At 45.6% G+C, this 18275-nt stretch overlaps 1 protein-coding gene across 1 annotated transcript in view; it reads left to right on the top strand.

Moving 5' to 3' along the window:
* Positions 1 to 18275, top strand: part of LOC100350451 (zinc finger protein 208) — a 96178-nt gene that overhangs the window by 20156 nt on the left and 57747 nt on the right. Inside the window, 4 exon segments of the mRNA XM_070059330.1 lie at positions 4852 to 4998; positions 10860 to 10986; positions 11217 to 11277; positions 12000 to 13946. Of these exon segments, the coding sequence (XP_069915431.1) occupies positions 4852 to 4998; positions 10860 to 10986; positions 11217 to 11277; positions 12000 to 13946 (2282 nt within the window).

Below are 18275 nucleotides of genomic sequence, written 5' to 3' on the forward strand. Positions count from 1 at the left end.
ACCCACCACACCACAGTGCTGGCCCCTGGCATGAGAACCTGGGCAAGCCACACTAGGTAGCTTCAGGATGGGATTTGGCCACCAGAGAGACCAGGCCTTGATTAGAGACTTGGAGCTGTCAGCTCGAGCCTTCACCTTCCAGAGAGATCAGGGTCCACAGGTTGAATTCATCATTGGTGGCCACTGAGTTTCATGCCAACGTGATGAATCCACTATTTGAAAACCCTAAATGATAGGATTCAGAGAGGTTCTCAACTGGAGAATCCCAGTTCAGCTGGGAGGGCCGTGTTTCCAAGAGAGGGCATAGAAGCACCACGCCGCCCCATCGCCACCGCCTCCGCCAATACTCTGCCTGGTGCAGCTCTCCCATTCAGCTGTTCCTGAGTTGTTTCCTTTATAATAAGCCAGTTCTGGTAAGGGAAGTGCTTTTGTGAGTTCTGAGACTTGTTTTTCGTGAATTACTGAACTTGAGAGAGTACTTTGTCCATTAATCTCAGTGTGCTGATTGAGCTAAGCAGAGCTGTTTGCTTTAAGTTTGTTCACTTTTATCATGTAAGGCTGGAATGACAGCTTCCAAGCCTCTTACTTGCCAGATTTTTTGATGTTTGTTGACAGCTTTTTAAAAAAATATACACGGGGCCAGTGCTGTGGTGTAGTGGTTACAGCTGCCACCTCTGGCGCTGGCATCCCATATGGGCACTTGTTCGAGTTCCGATTGCTCTACTTCTGATCCAGCTCTCTGCTATGGCCTGGGAAAACAGTGGAAGGTGGCCCCAGTGCTTGGGCCCCTGCACCCGCGTGGGAGACCAGGAAGAAGCTCCTAGCTCCAGGCTTCGGATTGGTCCAGCTCTGATCATCGTGGCCATTTAGGAAGTGAACCAGTGGATGGAGACCTCTCTCTTTGCCTTTCAAATAAATAAATTTTTTTTAAATACACACAGTAGCATTTAAAAATTATTTTTGATTAGTTTTTATTTATTTGGAAGACAACACAATGGACAAATCTCTCGTACTCTGTTTCACTCTCCAAATGCCACAATGACTGGTGCTGAGCCAGGCCAAAGAACCAGGAACCAAGAACTCCAACTGTGTTTCCACATGAGTGGCAGGGACCCAGGTACTTGAACCAGCATCTGCTGCCTCCCAGGTGTGCGTGAGCAGGGAGCGGGCATTGGGAGCCAGGTTGAACTCAGACACTCCAGTATGGAAAGTGGGTGTTGCGAGCAGTGTCTTAGCTGCCATGCCAAATGCCCGCTGACAACTCTAAAGCCTCATCCTTCCTTTTCCATCTGTGCTAACGTGCGTACTAACATATGTACGTGGCCGGCGCCACGGCTCACTAGGCTAATCCTCCACCTAGCGGCGCCAGCACACCGGGTTCTAGTCCCGGTCAGGGCGCCGGATTCTGTCCCGGTTGCCCCTCTTCCAGGCCAGCCCTCTGCTGTGGCTAGGGAGTGCAGTGGAGGATGGCCCAGGTGCTTGGGCCCTGCACCCCATGGGAGACCAGGAAAAGCACCTGGCTCCTGGCTCCTGCCATCGGATCAGCGCGGTGCGCCGGCCGCGGTGCGCCGGCCACAGCGCGCCGGCCGCGGTGCGCCGGCCACAGCGCGCCGGCCGCGGCGGCCATTGGAGGGTGAACCAACGGCAAAGGAAGACCTTTCTCTCTGTCTCTCTCTCTCACTGTCCACTCTGCCTGTCAAAAAAAAAAAAAAAACATATGTACGTACATACACACACGTGAACAAGGTGACAGGAAAGCTTGGGCGCCCCCTGCTTTGGGGCAGGCCAGAGTTTACTTCATGCAGTCCTGTTCAGGGTATGTGAACTCTGATCCCCATCTGCGCCACTAAGCTGAGTAAACCCCAGGCCTGGCTCCTTTCGTTGCTCTCCAGAGCCATGTCACACCAGTGTCAGTGGCCTGATCTGCTCTCCCTGGACAGTTCACTTCAGGAAGTAGCAAGCCTCTTGATACCCTGTTGAACCCAACCTTCCCGGAGGTCCACCTGCCTTTGTGGGTGACCATTACACTTTACACAAATGGTGAGGGGTGGGCATTTGGCCTCGTGGTTAAGGTGCCTTGTGGGATACTCCCATCCCTTATTGGAGCAGCTGGTTTCGAGTCCTTGCTGTGCCACCAATTCCAGCTTCCTGCTAACACAGACCCTGCAAGGCAGTGGTGATGTGTTAAGTAGTTGGGTCCCTGCCACCCGGGAAGGAGACATGGATTGAGTATTTTTATGGTGCTAATGAGCATCCTTTGGTCTCAGCTTGAAGGGTTCCCTTCTGAAGTTAGTGAGGCAGCTCTAGGAGTGAGCTCCTTTAGTTTTTGTTCCCTGGGAGTGTTTAATCACACCTATATATCTGAAGGTTAGCTTTGCTGGGTAAAGTATTTTTGGTTAGCATTTTTTTTCTTTCAACACCTTGAATATATCATCCCATACTCTTAGCCAGGAAGGTTTTGAGCTGGGAAATCTATTTACAGTCTTTTAGGCATTGATGAGGATTTGGAAACGCTGGTAATTGTTGGTAGGAATTTGCACCAACCGTCATGGAGGTTTATCAGAAACTGGAAACAACTGTCATATGAGCCAGCAGTCCCACTTCTGAGTATTTGTCCACAGGAATTCACATTGGGATCTTGAAGAGATTCCTGCATTTCCATGTTCATTGCCACAGTATTCACAGTAGCCATGATATGCAAACAACCTAATGTCCATCAGTGGATAAATTTAGTGTGATCTATACATGCAATTTATTGCTTTAAAAAAGAGAGAGAGAAAAGGAAATGCTGCCATTTGCACTACTGAATGGACATGGGGACTTTCTACTAGTTAAATAAGCCAAACAGAAAGAGAAAAACTGTGATCCGGGGCCAGCGTTGTAGAACAGGGGTTAAGCTGTAGATTGGGGTGCTGGTTCGAGTCCTGCTCTGCTAGTGTTCACCCTGTGAGGCAGAAGGTGATGGCTCAAGTAATTGAGTCCCTGCCACCCACGTGAGGAACCTGGATTGAGTTTCTGGCACTTGGCTTCAACCTGGCCTGGGTATGGCTATTGTGGGCATTTGGGGTATGAACTAATGGATGGAAAATCTCTCTTTGTCTCTCTGCCTTTCAAATAAACAAAAATAAAAGAATGTAAATATACATCTGTGTGCACATGAACATTTACATGTACACACACTCATGAGTGGGCCTCAAGCAGCCGTAAGTCTCCTGCTGTTCTCTGACTCATCCTCATCCTGCCCCATGGACGGCCACAGACCTTTGATTATTCTTCCTGCCTTTGTCTAGTATTCTTTTTTTTTTAATGATTTTATTTATTTGTGGGAGAGGTAGAGTTATAGACAGAGAGAGAGGTCTTCCATTCGCTGGTTCACTCCCCAGATGGGCTGCAATAACCGAAGCTGGGCCAATCTGGAACCAGGAGCTTCCTCTGGGTCTCCCATGTGGGTGCAGGGGCCCAAGCACTTGGGCCATTTTCCACTGCTTTCCCAGGCCACAGCAGAGAGTTGGATTGGAAGTGGAGTGGCTGGGACTTGAACTGGCGCCCATATGGGATGCCTGCACTGCAGGCAGCAGCTTTACCTGCTCTGCCACAGCGCCGGCCTCCAGGATATTTACTTTTTAAGATTTATTTTTATTTGAAAGGCAGAGTGACATAGAGAGGAGGAGAGACACAGAAACAGTTGATTAACTCTCCAGATAGCTGCAGCAGCCAGTTTTGGGCTAGTCCCTTTGGATCTCCCACATGGGTGACAGGGTCCCAAGTGCTTGCACCATCTTCCACTGCTTTCCTAGGCACAGGAGCAGGGAGCTGGATGGGGAAATGAAGCAGCTGGGACTCAAACCGGCACTCAGTTATGGGATTTGGAATGCCAGCCTCCAAAGCAGCAGCTGCACCTGCTGTGCCAAGGTGCTGGTTCCCAGTGCATTTTTAATGTAAATTTAGAGAGAGGAAAGTGTAATTCCCTGACACTGAACTTACCTGGGTTATGGATCAGAGAGGCAGAGCTGTGGATAACCTCCTAGGATAGGAGAGTCTGAGAAGAGAAGTGTGTGCTGCTCTTGGTTCGCTTGATTAATCCTGCAGGCAGGAAAGGAATGTGGAGCAGTAAGGTGGTATGTTTTTTACTACTTTTTTTTTTTTAATTATTTATTTGAAAGTCAGTGTTACACATACACACATAGAAAGATCTTCCATCCAAAATCCAGACTCCGAAGGGAAACGAATTGTGTATATACCATATTGTTAATGTAAACAGTTTAGATAACTGAGCCATTCTTGTCATTTCAGTAGATGAGGCCCCTTCCATGCTTCCACTTCCCAGAAACCAGCAGAGGATGAACTTTGTGAGCAGGCGTTTCTAAGGATAAACAGCCTCAGGCCTGCTGATGTTAACTCTAACTCTCCTCTGCCCGCTGGGTAGTAGGACTTTGAGCAAGGGCCACAGAACCATAGTACAAGGAGTGATGAGGGCTGACACAAGCAGCACATTTTACTCCTCGCGCACACCTAGACAGGAGTGAATATTCTATTGTTTTGTCAGATAGGTAAATTCTAGAATTAGAACTGGTGTCTGGAAGCTTTGACTCTGTTGCCTGCACATGGACATCAGCTAGTTAATGTTCTTTTTCAAAGACCAGCATTTGAGGCAGAGATGAGAAACACTTTTTTTTGCCAAGGGCCATTTGGACATTTATAACGTCATTTGAGTACTATACAAAATTATCAACTTAAAAATTAGCCTACTAAGGGCCAGTGCTGTGGTGCAGTGGGTAAAGCCGCTGTTTGCAGTGCTGGCATCCTAAATGGGTGCCAGTTCGAGTCCTGGCTGCTCCTCTTCTGATCTAGCTCTCTGCTATGGCCTGGGAAGGCAGTAGAAGATGGCCCAAGTCCTTGGGTCCCTGCACCCACATGGAAGACCTGGAAGAAGCTCCTGGCTCCTGGCTTCAGATCGGCGCAGCTCCAGCCATTGTGGCCATTTTGGGGAGTGAACCAGTGAGTGGAAGATTTATCTCTCTCTCTGCCTCTGCCTCTTTGTAACTCTGCCTTTATAAATAAACAAACAAATGAATTGTTATACATAAATAATTTATAAATAAATATTTTTTTTAAATTAGCCTACTGTAGATTTACTGAATTTTGAGTCTCGCCTGCAGTTGCCATGGCAGGGCCAGACCAGATGATTGGGGGGGGGGGGTGCTGGATGTTCCACACCCCTGGTTTTGGAGCTAGCTTCCCAGTGAGGGATTGCTGTGCTCAGATGTTGGGCTGTCACATGACTGCACACCTAGTGGGAGTTCCACATGGGCTCAGCTGGGAGGGCAGCCTCTAGAGGGGCTGGTTAGAAATCACCTCCTCCTGAACCTGGAGAACAGATTTCATGACAGCACTGCTGCACCACTTTTTTTTTTTTTTTTTAAGATTTATTTTATTTATTTGAAAGGCAGAGTTAGAGCTCTTTCGTCTACTTGTTCACTCCCCAAATTGCCAGAGCTGGAACAGCCAAAACCAGGAGCCTCTTCCAGGTCTCCCATGTGGGTACAAGGACCCAAGCACTTGGGCCATCCTCCGCCACTTTCCCTGGCACATCAGCAGGGAGCTGGATGGGAGGCCAAGCAGGCAGGACTCAAACCGACAACCACGTGGGATGCCGGCATCACAGATGGCAGCTTTACCCACTGTGCCACAGTGCCGCCCCCCACTGCTGCACCTTCTATGCATTTCATAATCATGGGCAAACTGAAGCATCAAGCCATTGTTGACTTCAGTGAGCTCCCTTGCAGACTACAACTTTTAAGTTGTTCCTTGAGGTTAGCAATGCTGGGATACGCCACCGTGACGGTAACAAGCCAAAGAGCGCTCTGGCTTCTCAGCACAGTCTTCACATGTGCTAACAACTGGCAGCAAGCAGCTCTGTGGCTCATGGCTGTGGGGTTCTTGTCGGGCTCTAGGTTGCCGTGCGTGTGTTCTTTCTGTTTGTGCCCTTACTTCCCAGTGGCATCAGTTGGGACATGGAGAAAAGGGAAATCCAAGTCTGTGATGCACATTTCACAAACAAGCAAAAATGAATTCTTCTCTAAAGGACTATTTTCAGAATAGTTTAGTTGAAAAGCAGAGCTAGAGCAAACAAGCAAGAGAGAGACACTTTAAACCATCTGCTAATTCGCTTCCTACGGATACTTGGAAGAGCTGGGGCTGGGGCTGGGGCTGGGGCTGGGCCTGGGCCTGGGCCTGGGCCTGGGCCTGGGCTAGGCCGAAGTTTAGGAGCCAGGAACTCCATCTAGGTCTTCCACGAGGGTAGCAGGGACTCAGGAACTGAGCCATCACCAGCTACCTCCCAGGGTGTGCATTAGCAGGAAGCTGGATCAAAAGCAGAAGTGGGGGTGCCAGAGTAGCGAGTAAAGCCACTCCAGCAGTGCCACCATCCCATATGGGTGCTGGTGCAAGTCCCAACTGCTACACTTCTGATCCAGCTTTCTGGTATGGCCTGGGAAAGCAGTAGAAGATGGCCCAAGTCCCTGGGCCCCAGCACCCACATGGGAGACCTAGAAGAAGCTCCTGGCTCCTCGCTTCAGATTGGCACAACTCCGGCTGTGTGGCCATTTAAGGAGTGAAGCAGCGGATGGAAGACCTCTCTATGCCTCTGCCTCTCTGTAACACTACCTTTCAAATTAATAAATCTTAAAAAAGCAGAAGTGGGACTAGATCCCAGGTACTCTGCAGTGGGATGTAAGTGTCCCAAACAATGGCTTAACCTGCTGTGCCACAATGCCCACCCCTGGATCTGACTACTTCAGGACAAACATGGCCAGCTGGATGCTGTGACAAACTGGATTTCTGCAACCTCTTGGCCTTAGTGTGGGATTTAGAAAAAAAGGCATACAGTTCTTCAATATATATGTGTGCATTAAAACTTCATAGAGATGTTTTTAAAGAATGATTTTATTTATTTGAAAGAGTTACAGGGAGAAGTAGAGCCAGAAAAGAGATCTTCCATCCACTAGTTCACTCCCCAGATGACTGCAACGGCCAGAGCTGGGCCGATACAAAGCCAGGAGCCAGGAGCTTCTTCCAGGTCTCCCACACGGGTGCAGGGGTCCAAGGACTTGGGCCATAGCAGAGAGCTGGACCAGAAGAGGAGCAGCCAGGACTCGAATCAGTGCCCATATGGGATGCCAGCGCTGCAGGCTGTGGCTTTAATCCACTGTGCCACAGCGCCAGCCCCAACTTCATAGAGATTTGACCCTGTATTTATTTCATGGAGTGCTTGAATATGTTAAGGCAGGAGATGACAGTTTTTCTCACAAAGAATTATTGGTCTTAAAATGCAAATATTTCTTTTTTGCTTTTGTAATTGTAATTGAAGCATTTTTCATTTTTTAAGCACTGTCAGAATTTTAACATCTAAGTCAATTTTAGGGGGAAGAAACACTGTCAAGAAATTCCTCCGGAACAAAACTATTGTTCATTTTCCCAAATACTCAATTGAAGTCTAACAAAACAAAATACAAAAATACAAAGTAATGAAAATCGTATAAGGAGTCATTCCATTTATCAGTCTTCACTCTGCTAACATTCTTATTCATCAAGATAGACATTTTTTCCATTTGCTTTTTAAAGAATGATTTATTTATTTATTTATTTGAAACGCAGAGTTACAGAAAGAGGAAGAGAGACAGAAAGATCTTCCATCCAATGGTTTATTCCTCTAATGGCTGCAACTGCCAAGGCTGGAGCAGACTGAAACCTGGAGCCAGAAACTTCATCTGGGTCTTTTCCATGGATGGTAGAGACCCAAGCGCTTGGGCCATCTTATGTTGCTTACCCAGGGGCATTAGCAGGAAGCTGGATGGGAAGTGGAACAGCTGGGACTCGAACCAGTGCTTGTATAGGATGCTGGCATTGCAGGCGGTGGCTTAACCTGCTGCACGACAATGCCTTGCCCTTCCATTTGCTTTTTTAATTTATAATTTAATTTATAATTTATAAGTAGTACTGAAAAAAAGAAAACTAAGAAACTCACAGGCAGTTTCCATGACTCGTTTCCCTGTCATAACAGCATGTGGAGGTCAGGAAAGCTATTGGCAGTACACACGATTAGAGGATATTCACCTCTAAGGTTTAGTTTCTTCCCAACAATGTAAAATACCCACAGTTCCATCTCATTCAGGAATTCCACAGGAGACCAGCACTGTGGCGTAGTGGATAAAGCCACCACTTGCAGTGCCAGCATCTCATATGCACACCAGTTTGAGGCCCAGCTGCTCCACTTCCAATCCAGCTCCCTACTGTGGCCTAGGAAAGCAGTGGAAAATGGTTCATGTGCTTGGGCCCCTGCACCTGCGTGGAAGACCCGGAAGAAGTTCCTGGCTCCCAGCTTCATATCAGCTCAGCTCCACCATTGGGCCTTTTGGGGAGTGAACCAGTGGATGGAAGACCAACCTCTCTGCCTCTGCCTCTCTAACTCTGCCTTTCAAATAAATAAATAAATCTTTTTTTAAAAAAATTCCACAGGGCAGTGCAAGTCCCACAGCTGATCTTCATAGAGTAACAGAGCTTCTGTCAAATTCATAACAGTTCACCTATGTAAAATATTTCCCATCCTGCTTCATGTTACTTTTTTTATATATAAGGAATGCGGATTTTTTAAGATTTATTTATTCACTTGAAAGCCAGAGTTACAGAGAGAAAGACACACACACACACACACACACACACACACGGCATCTATCCACTGGTTTACTCCCAAGATGGCTGCAACAGCTGTGGCTGGGCTAAGCCAAAGTTAGTAGCTCCATCTGGGTCTCCCACGTGGGTGGCAGGAGTCCAAGTACTTGGACCATCTCTTGCTGCTTTTCCCAGGCCATTAGCAGGGAGCTGGGTCGGAAGTGGAGTGGCCACGACACTAACCAGTGCCCATATGGGATGCTGGTATTGCAGGCAGCGACTTTACCTGTGCCTATACCACAATGCCAGTCCCCTGCTTCAATACTTTCACTGAGATCAAGATCAGTTTAAGGGTGGTTTTTTGGCCTAGTACTTAATTTTTTTATTTTTTATTTATTTTTTTGACAGGCAGAGTGGACAGTGAGAGAGAGAAAGGTCATCCTTCTGTTGGTTCATCCCGCAATGGTCGCCTGGGCTGGCACACTGAGCTGATCCAGAGCCAGGAGTCAGGTGCTTCTCCTGGTCTCCCATGTGGGTGCAGGGCCCAAGCACTTGGGCCATCCTCCACTGCACTCCCTGGCCACAGCAGAGAGCTGGCCTGGAAGAGGGGCAACCAGGACAGAATCCGGTGCCCCGACTGGGACTAGAACCCGGTGTGCCGGCGCCATAGGCGGAGGATTAGCCTAGTGAGCCGCGGCGCCGGCCGGCCTAGTACTTAAGATACCAGTTAGGATGTCTGCATCCTACTTAGGAGCAGTTAGGTTCAGGCTCCAGCCCTGGCTCCTGATTCCAGCTTCCTGTTGATGCGGAACCCCAGAACGTTGCAGTGATGACTCAGTAATGGCATTCCTGCCTTCCATGTGGGAGACCTGAACTAAGTTCCTGGCTCCTAGATTCAGCCAAGCCTAGTCTTGACTGCTGTGGGCATTTGGGGAATAAACCAGTAGATGGGAGCTCTGTCTCTCTCTGTCTTTTCTGCATTTGAAATAAATTTTAAAAATAATCAATCTGAAAAACTCCCATGTAGAATGTTTTCTGGAGGTTTGGAGATTGGAACCATAGTCACATTGTTAATCATGTCATCAAACACTGTCTCTGCTTTGGTTCTGGAATACAGTCTTCTGTTGGAACCCGATAGGTCTCTCTTAAGACTAAGTTGGGACAACAGGTTTTTCTCATGTGTCTCTTACTGTCCATCCATCACCAGCCTCCCTGCCATAGTGACATATTCAGTTTTGGTTTGTCTGTTTCACAAATTGTCGTCATCCCTCTCTCTTAAAATCAGCAGTGTATCTTTGCTGGTATAATCTTTGCCTCTGTCCATGATGGTCAGGGTATATGCCACATCTGCCAAATTAACATTCCTACTAAGAATGAGAATATTTTCTGCAAATTGTTTCAAGTATAGGATTTCATGTTCTGAGAAGATGAATCTTTGTCACATACCACTGTGTGTTGCACCCAACCAGGCACCCCATCTATGATGCGCAAGTATTTACCAGTGGCCCCTCCTGGAAATATGGTAGTAATCTCTTCACTTCCCAGTAGTATCCTGATTTCCTTTTGTTTTCTGTTGTACAGGATTCAAAAGGTTGTCAGTTTCTTTGTCCTGTGCATTGCTACTGTAACACTCATCTGTGTGGGTAGTTCAAAAATTAGCAAAACTGCTATTTTTGTTTGTGTAGACTGTGAGATAACCATGGTAGTGCCAAGTATGCACTAACTTCACCATTCCCTGTCCTTAGATCGTGGACTGGAGGCCTTTTAGAACAGTCTTACTGTCAACTTGGGTGCTGAGCATGAAGTCGGGTGTGCTGTGCCACACCACTGCCACAGTGAGATGGGGCCCTGTGTGGTGCCTGTGGCAGGTGCCTGCAGGAGACCAGGGGGCCATACAGTATGTCAGGCTGTAGCAAACAGGATTATTTGTGTTTAATATGCATGGAAGTTCTGCAAGGTGCTGTGTTTCCTGTCATGGAGAACAATAAGACTTGAGTGAACATGGTAGGAATATAGAAATAATTTCCATGTGTTCTTGGTGGCTTTAAATGAGGAAGTACGTGTGACCCAAATTGTAAGTGTTTGGAGAACCCAGAACTGCAGGCAAATTGTTTTTTAATGAAGTGAGTGTGCTTCCCTGTGCTGTCAGTCTCATGTATCCTCCTTTACACATCTGTGGGATGTTTTAGGACTCAGTGGCCTTTGAGGATGTGGCTGTGAACTTCACTCAGGAGGAGTGGGCTTTGCTGGATCCTCTGCAGAAGAAACTCTACAGAGATGTGATGCAGGAAACCTTCAGGAACCTGGCCTCTATAGGTAAGAATGAGGCTAGTGCCTCACTTAGTCAATGAGAGAACAAGTGTTTCTTGTTCATCAGTGAGGTTCCAAGATTTGAAATGTGGAAAAGAAATAGTTTGATAAATAAACTAGGCCTAGTGGCAGCTCATCATGGGCCTAAATTAAAAAAAAAAAAAAAAAAAAAAAAACTAATAATTTTTCTATAGTTTCTGATCATTTATAAACACTTCTCTGGGTCTGCATTTTAGGGAAAAAATGGGAAGATTCAAACACAGAAGATCAGTACAAAAGCCAGGGGAGAAATCTAAGGTGAGTTGTCCCCATAAAGGAAGGTAGTGTCTCATGAGAGGAACTTTGTATTTCGTGAAACTTGTCAAACAAGTAAAACAAATGAACTCAGTGTCACATATATTTATTTTTAGAAAATTTTTGCCAAGAATATTTTTAAATGAAATAGATATTTAATATACAAAAAAACTTTGTTACTCAACTAGAAATAGTGAGATACCCCATATTATTCATATCACTGTTTTGATAGTAGCTATTGTCAAATACTCTTCCAAAGCATTCATTACGTATGCTCTCCCTGAAAATTGCACAAATATATTTCCAGTGTTAGTGACTGTGAAAATGTGAATGACTGGCCGGCGCCACAGCACACTAGGCTAATCCTCCGCCTGCAGTGCCTGCAATCCGGGTTCTAGTCCCGGTTGGGGCGCTGGTTCTGTCCTGGTTGCTCCTGTTCCAGTCCAGCTCCCTGCTGTGGCCCGGGAGTGCAGTGGAGGATGGCCCAAGTGCTTGGGCCCAGCACCCGCATGGGAGACCAGGAGGAAGCACCTGACTCCTGGCTTCAGATCGGCACAGTGCACCGGCCATAGCAGCCATTTTGGTGGTGAACCAACGGAAGGAAGACCTTTCTGTCTCACAGTCTAACTCTGCCTATCAAAAAAAAAAAAAAAAGTGAATGACCATTAGTAATTATACAATTATTACTTAAAAGCCATTAATAATGTGCCTCTTACTTGTTACAGAAGTCACATTATAGAGAGACTCTGTGAAAAGAAAGAAAGTAGTCCATCTGGAGAACCCTATAGTCGGACTCCAAATCGGAAATTGAACAAGAAGACTCTCACGGGAGTAAAACCATATGAATGCACCATGTGTGGGAAAGTCTATATGTGTCATTCATCTCTTAACAGACACATGAAATCCCATACTGAACACAAACCATATGGGTATAACAAATACGGAGAGAAGTCCTACGAATGCAAGGAGTGTGGGAAAACATTCAGCTTTCGAAGTTCATTTCGAATCCACGAAAGGACTCACACGGGAGAGAAACCCTATCAGTGTAAACAGTGCGGGAAAGCCTTCAGTTGGCCCAGTTCCTTTCAGATACACGAAAGAACTCACACCGGAGAGAAACCCTACGAGTGCAAGGAGTGTGGGAAAGCCTTCATTTACCACACTACCTTCCGAGGACACATGAGAATGCACACGGGGGAGAAACCGTATAAGTGTAAAGAATGCGGGAAAACTTTCAGTCACCCCAGTTCATTTCGAAACCACGAAAGGACACACAGTGGAGAGAAGCCCTACGAGTGTAAAGAATGCGGAAAAGCTTTTCGCTATTACCAGACTTTTCAAATCCACGAAAGGACTCACACCGGAGAGAAGCCCTATCAGTGCAAACAGTGTGGGAAAGCTCTCAGCTGCCCCACGTCCTTTCGAAGTCATGAAAGGATTCACACTGGAGAAAAACCCTATAAGTGTAGGAAGTGCGGGAAAGCCTTCAGTTTCCCCAGTTCATTTCGGAAACATGAAAGAATTCACACCGGAGAGAAACCCTATGACTGTAAGGAGTGTGGGAAGGCATTCATTTCGCTGCCGAGCTTTCGGAGACACATGATCATGCACACTGGAAATGGACCCTACAAATGCAAGGAATGTGGGAAAGCCTTCGACTGTCCCAGTTCATTTCAAATCCATGAAAGGACTCACACGGGGGAGAAGCCCTACGAGTGCAAGCAGTGCGGGAAAGCCTTCAGCTGCTCCAGTTCCTTTCGAATGCACGAAAGGACTCACACGGGGGAGAAACCTCACGAGTGCAAACAGTGCGGCAAGGCCTTCAGCTGCTCCAGTTCCGTGCGAATCCACGAAAGGACCCACACCGGGGAGAAGCCCTATCAGTGTAAACAGTGCGGCAAGGCCTTCAGTTGTTCCAGTTCCTTTCGAATGCACGAGAGAATTCACACTGGAGAAAAGCCATATGAATGCAAGCAGTGTGGTAAATCCTTCAGTTTTTCCAGTTCATTCCGTATGCATGAAAGGACCCACACGGGAGAGAAGCCCTACGAGTGCAAGCAGTGCGGGAAAGCCTTCAGCTGCTCCAGTTCCTTTCGAATGCACGAAAGGACTCACACAGGAGAGAAGCCCTACGAGTGCAAACAGTGCGGCAAGGCCTTCAGCTGCTCCAGTTCCATCCGCATCCACGAAAGGACCCACACGGGGGAGAAGCCCTACGAGTGCAAGCAGTGCGGGAAAGCGTTCAGCTGCTCCAGTTCTGTTCGAATGCACGAAAGGACTCACTTGGGGCAGAAGCCCTACGAGTGCAAACAGTGCCACAAAGCCTTCAGCTGCTCCCGCTCCTTCCGCATCCACGAAAGAACTCACACTGGAGAGAAACCCTATGAGTGTCAGCTGTGTGGAAAGGCCTTCAAGTGTTCCCGATCCTTTAGAGTCCATGAAAGAACTCACACTGCAGAGTAACTCTCCCAGCGTCAGCAGTGTGCTCCTGCCTTCTGTTGCCCCAGCCTACTGGGAAGCCATAAACTCACACTGGAGTGCAACTTTTTGAATGTCAGCAATGTGTTGGAGTCTCCCGTTAGCCCAAATTTGTTTCACCAGATAGGAACAAAAGGAAAAATCACAACGTTTTCAATCTTAACAAATACTCTTGTGCTACTTCCTCACAGGTGAAACTTCAAACTCATGTGGAAACTCCCACTAGAGAGAGATCCTGTAAATGTAGATTATGTGGGAAAGCCTGGTGGAAGGTAATCCATGCATATTCCATAAAATGCACATTATGACAAAAGGCATAAGTGGATTGTTCTTATGAGTTCATCCTTTTTAAAGTGTAACTATATGGATTTCTGTTTACTACATTTGCAGATGAGCAATGAGGTGAGAAGTTCTGCAGCCCTCATTAAGCAGTGGTACACAGTTTTAATAGGTAGTTTGAGTTTCTGTTGCATCAGTTTACTAGTGTTTTCTCTTTCCATTCTAAAGTATATTGGATTTATGGGTGAATGGAAGTGTATTTCCAATATGCAAGTAGGTTTAATTTTTATGGAGTTTTTAAATTGCTCTGGAGAGACCACTGAAAGATATAACACCCGTAATTCTTGGGATTTCCCTAATGGCTTATGTGATAGGTGCTCCATGTCCTTTGCCCATTCCAGTTTTCTTTGTGACTTAAAGTATCTGATTTTGGGGAGGGCAGAGTTGTATTCTGTTTTCTGTGCTAATAAATAGTTGTCATAAATTTGTGATTATGCAAAATTTATCATATGATATACTCCAATTTGACTTGTTTTGATCTTTTGCTCTTTGCTGTTTGTCATTCGTTCCAGCTGGGATTTGGATAATAGAGTCTGCATTCAGAAGAGATACCTGTAACAGAACAATATAAACTATAATGGGAAACCACATTCCTGTATGTGTTCACATGGATGAATGTTGTGATCTGTGTTTTCTGCAGTCTCTCTTTGTGGTTACATGTTAGAATTCACCAATAGCCTACTTGCATGAGAGGAATATGGAAGGTAGTAGTTAAGAAGGTGTTAGCCAAGTTTTGTAGCTGCCATATATAATGTGGCTAAGTACACAAGGGCTTCAGAGATGGGTGTTTCTACTTCATTTTCCCAATACTGCCTGACCAGTGAAGAGTACAGGCATGTACCATGTAACAGTTCCATCAACAACTGATTACATTTATTTACAGTGGTGGTCCTGTGAAATTTTAATGGAGCTGAAAATTTACCATTGCCTAGTGATGTCATCGCAAAGTATATTCCTCAAGTGTTTGTACTGATGCTGGTGTAAAGAAACCTGTGCTGGCAGCCCCTTAAAAATATATACAATTGTGTACAGTATAGAATACTTGGCAATAATAAACATGTATGTCATTTGTTTTTGTATTATTATTTTAGAGTGCATTCCTGTTTATAAAAATGTTAACTATAAAACAGCTTCGAGCAGATCTTGCAGCATAGGAGATAATAGCTCTTTGCCTGTCATTTCCCCTAAAGGCTTTCCAGTGGGACAAGATGTGGAGGTGGAAGACATTGATATGGGTGATCTTGACCCTGCGTAGTCCTTTCTTAGTTTTTAGCAAAAAAGTTTATAAAGTTAAAAAAAACTCAAAATAGATGACAGCTTATAAAATAAAGATATAGAGAAAAATATTTTTGTGCAACTGTATAGATAGTGTATTTATGTTTCAAGTGTTTTTATAAAAGCTAAAAGTAAAAAAGTTACAGTAAGCTTTTTATAAAAAAACTTTCATAGATTTAGTGCAGCCTAAGTATTCAGTTTTATGAAGTACGCAGTAGTAGACGGCAATGTCCTATGCCTTCCCATCCACTAACCACTCACTGATATTCCTTTCCTGGTAAGTGCCCTATACAGCTGTACCCCCTTTTTAAATCTTTTATACTGTATTTTAATGTTCTTTTTCTATGTTTAGAAACACAGATACCATTGTGGTACCAGTTGCCTATGGTATGCAGTAGAATGACGTGTTGTAGACCAGCAGTAGTAAGCTATACCACATAGCCCAAGTGTATAGTATACCATACTATTTAAGTCTTTGAAGTACATGGATGATCTCATAAGGACACATTGCCTCATGACGTATTCTCTGTCATTAAATGGTGCACAGCTTTGTTCTCAAAGCCACCACTCGCTTCTACGTCTTCAGAGACCCAGTTTTCCACAGGTGCTCATGTCTTCACAAGTTCCAGGGAAAAAATACCCATCACGATTTGATTTTCCTGCAAACTATCATGTGTCCACCAGATGCCTAATTTGGACTCAGGGGTCCCCTGATGCACTGACTCAGCTCATCTGTAGATTGAATTTATCCAGAGTCTGAATTCATGTAGTACACACCTTGTTACCACCACCACTGACTGTTTCTGATTCCAGCATGACGGCTACAGTGGGGCAGTGAGCATGAACTGCACGGAAATTTCTTTCCTCGCTGCACTGTGCAGTGAACTCACTGACAGTTCTCAGTACAAGAATGAGCACCTTCCTCCTGTCAAGTAGATCATCAGTGCTTCCTGTTGCAGTTGAATGTATTCTCGCAGTGTGTTTTCTATTGTTTCCTAGTATGTGACAAAAAACAGTGTGCATGTTTTTTTCAAACAAGAGCGTCTAGAGATGGATGTTACTTGGAAATAATAACTTTTCAGATAATGTGTATATTATCAGTTATTGTATTTTCCATTTCCTGTAAGGATCTGTAAAAATATTCCATTGCAATTGTGGACTCTCAGATTAAGTTAAGATATTTTGAGTAATATTACCAGGTTTACACAAGATCATCTATTTTTCCCCCCCAGGGAAAATTTTTTTCTTAATCTCTTTCTTTTGTGTGTGAACCCAACTTCTCATTCATTCATTCATAATACCAAAAATTTAAAACATGATTTTTCTCAGTGCTTTTTAGCCAGAGACCACCAGGAAAATACCTGAAGTCAAAGAGCAGGGTGTTAGGAATTGTCACAATAAGAATGACCAGAAGCCACAAGTCACTCCAGGGAGCATCGGAAAAGTACTCAACAGGACTTCTTGTTGGATGTGGGCTTTTTGTTAGGAGACTTCATAGCCCTTCAGTGAAGTGAGACATTTCTCTGATTCTTACTCTTTTTTGAAGATTTATTTATTTGAAAGAATTACAGAGAGAGAAAGTCTTGCCTCTGCTGGTTCACTCCCAAATGGCCACAATAGCTGGGGCCAGGCCAGGCCGAAGCCAGGAGCTTGGTGCTCCATCCAGGTCTCCCATGTGGGTGGCAGGCCCCCAAGTACTTGGAGCCATCTTCCGCTATCTTCCCAGGTAGCAGGGAACTGGGTCAGAGGTGGAGTGGCTGGGGCTCAAACCAGTGCATCTGGGATGCCAGTGTTACAGGTGGCAGCCTAACCCACTGCATCATGACACTGGCCCCAAAACAATTTTTAAGAAGCTCCATTTTGGGGGCCAGCATTATGGTGTAGTGGGTAAAGCTGCCGCCTGCAGTGCCAGCATCCCATATGGACGCTGGTTCGAGTCCCAGCTGTTCCACTTCCAATCTAGCTCTCTGCTATGGCCTGAGAAAGCAGCGGATGATGGCCTAAGTCCTTGGTCCCCTGTACCCACGTGGGAGACCCGGAGGAAGCTCCTGGCTCTGGTTTCGAATTGGTCCGGCTCTGGCCGTTGTGGCCATTTGAGGAGTGAACCAGTGGATGGAAGACACTCTCTCTCTCTCTCTCTCTCTCTCTCTCTCTCTCTCTCTCTGCCTATCTGTAACTCTGCCTTTCAAATAAATGAATCAATCTTAAAAAAAAAAAAAAAAGCTCCACTTGGTCATATTAGTGAGCCCAAGGCATCTTTGGTCATTTATGTGGCTGGACTGTGTTCTCTTACCATTCCTAGAGACATATCATGCCCTTGTCTTGATTCATTGGGGTTGCTGAGTAGATTTGTATGGTGACAGAAGTGTGTGGCATTTTTCTCTTCAACAGGTTGGTACTTAGTCTTGCATGAGTGCGAGGTTATCTCAGTTGTATGTAATTGTTTTTACCTTTCTTAGTGGTTAAATACAGAAATATTTCCTATGGTGTATTAGTTTGTTTCATAAAACACATCAGTTAAAATATCTAAGTTGACTGACTTTGAAAAATCATTTACTTTTATTTTCTTTATGTATTAACTGAGACTTAAAAGCTTATGTAAGGTTTTATTTTTTTAATTTAAAGATTTATTTATTTGAAAGAGTTACACAGAGAGAGGAGAGTCAGAGAAAGGTCTTCCATCAGCTGGTTCAGTCCCTAATTGGCTGCAGCGGCCAGAGCTGAGCTGATCCAAAGTGAGGAGCCAGGAGCTTCCTCCAGGTCTCCCATGTGGGTGCAGGGGCCCAAGGACTTGGGCCATGTTCTACTGCTTTCCCAGTCCACAGCAGAGAGCTGGATTGGTAGTGGGGCAGGCAGGACTTGAACCGGCACCTATATGGGGTGCCGGCACTGCAGGCAGCGGCTTTACC

This window comes from Oryctolagus cuniculus, chromosome 16, assembly GCF_964237555.1.
Source record: "Oryctolagus cuniculus chromosome 16, mOryCun1.1, whole genome shotgun sequence".
NCBI classification, from domain to species: Eukaryota; Metazoa; Chordata; class Mammalia; order Lagomorpha; family Leporidae; genus Oryctolagus; species Oryctolagus cuniculus.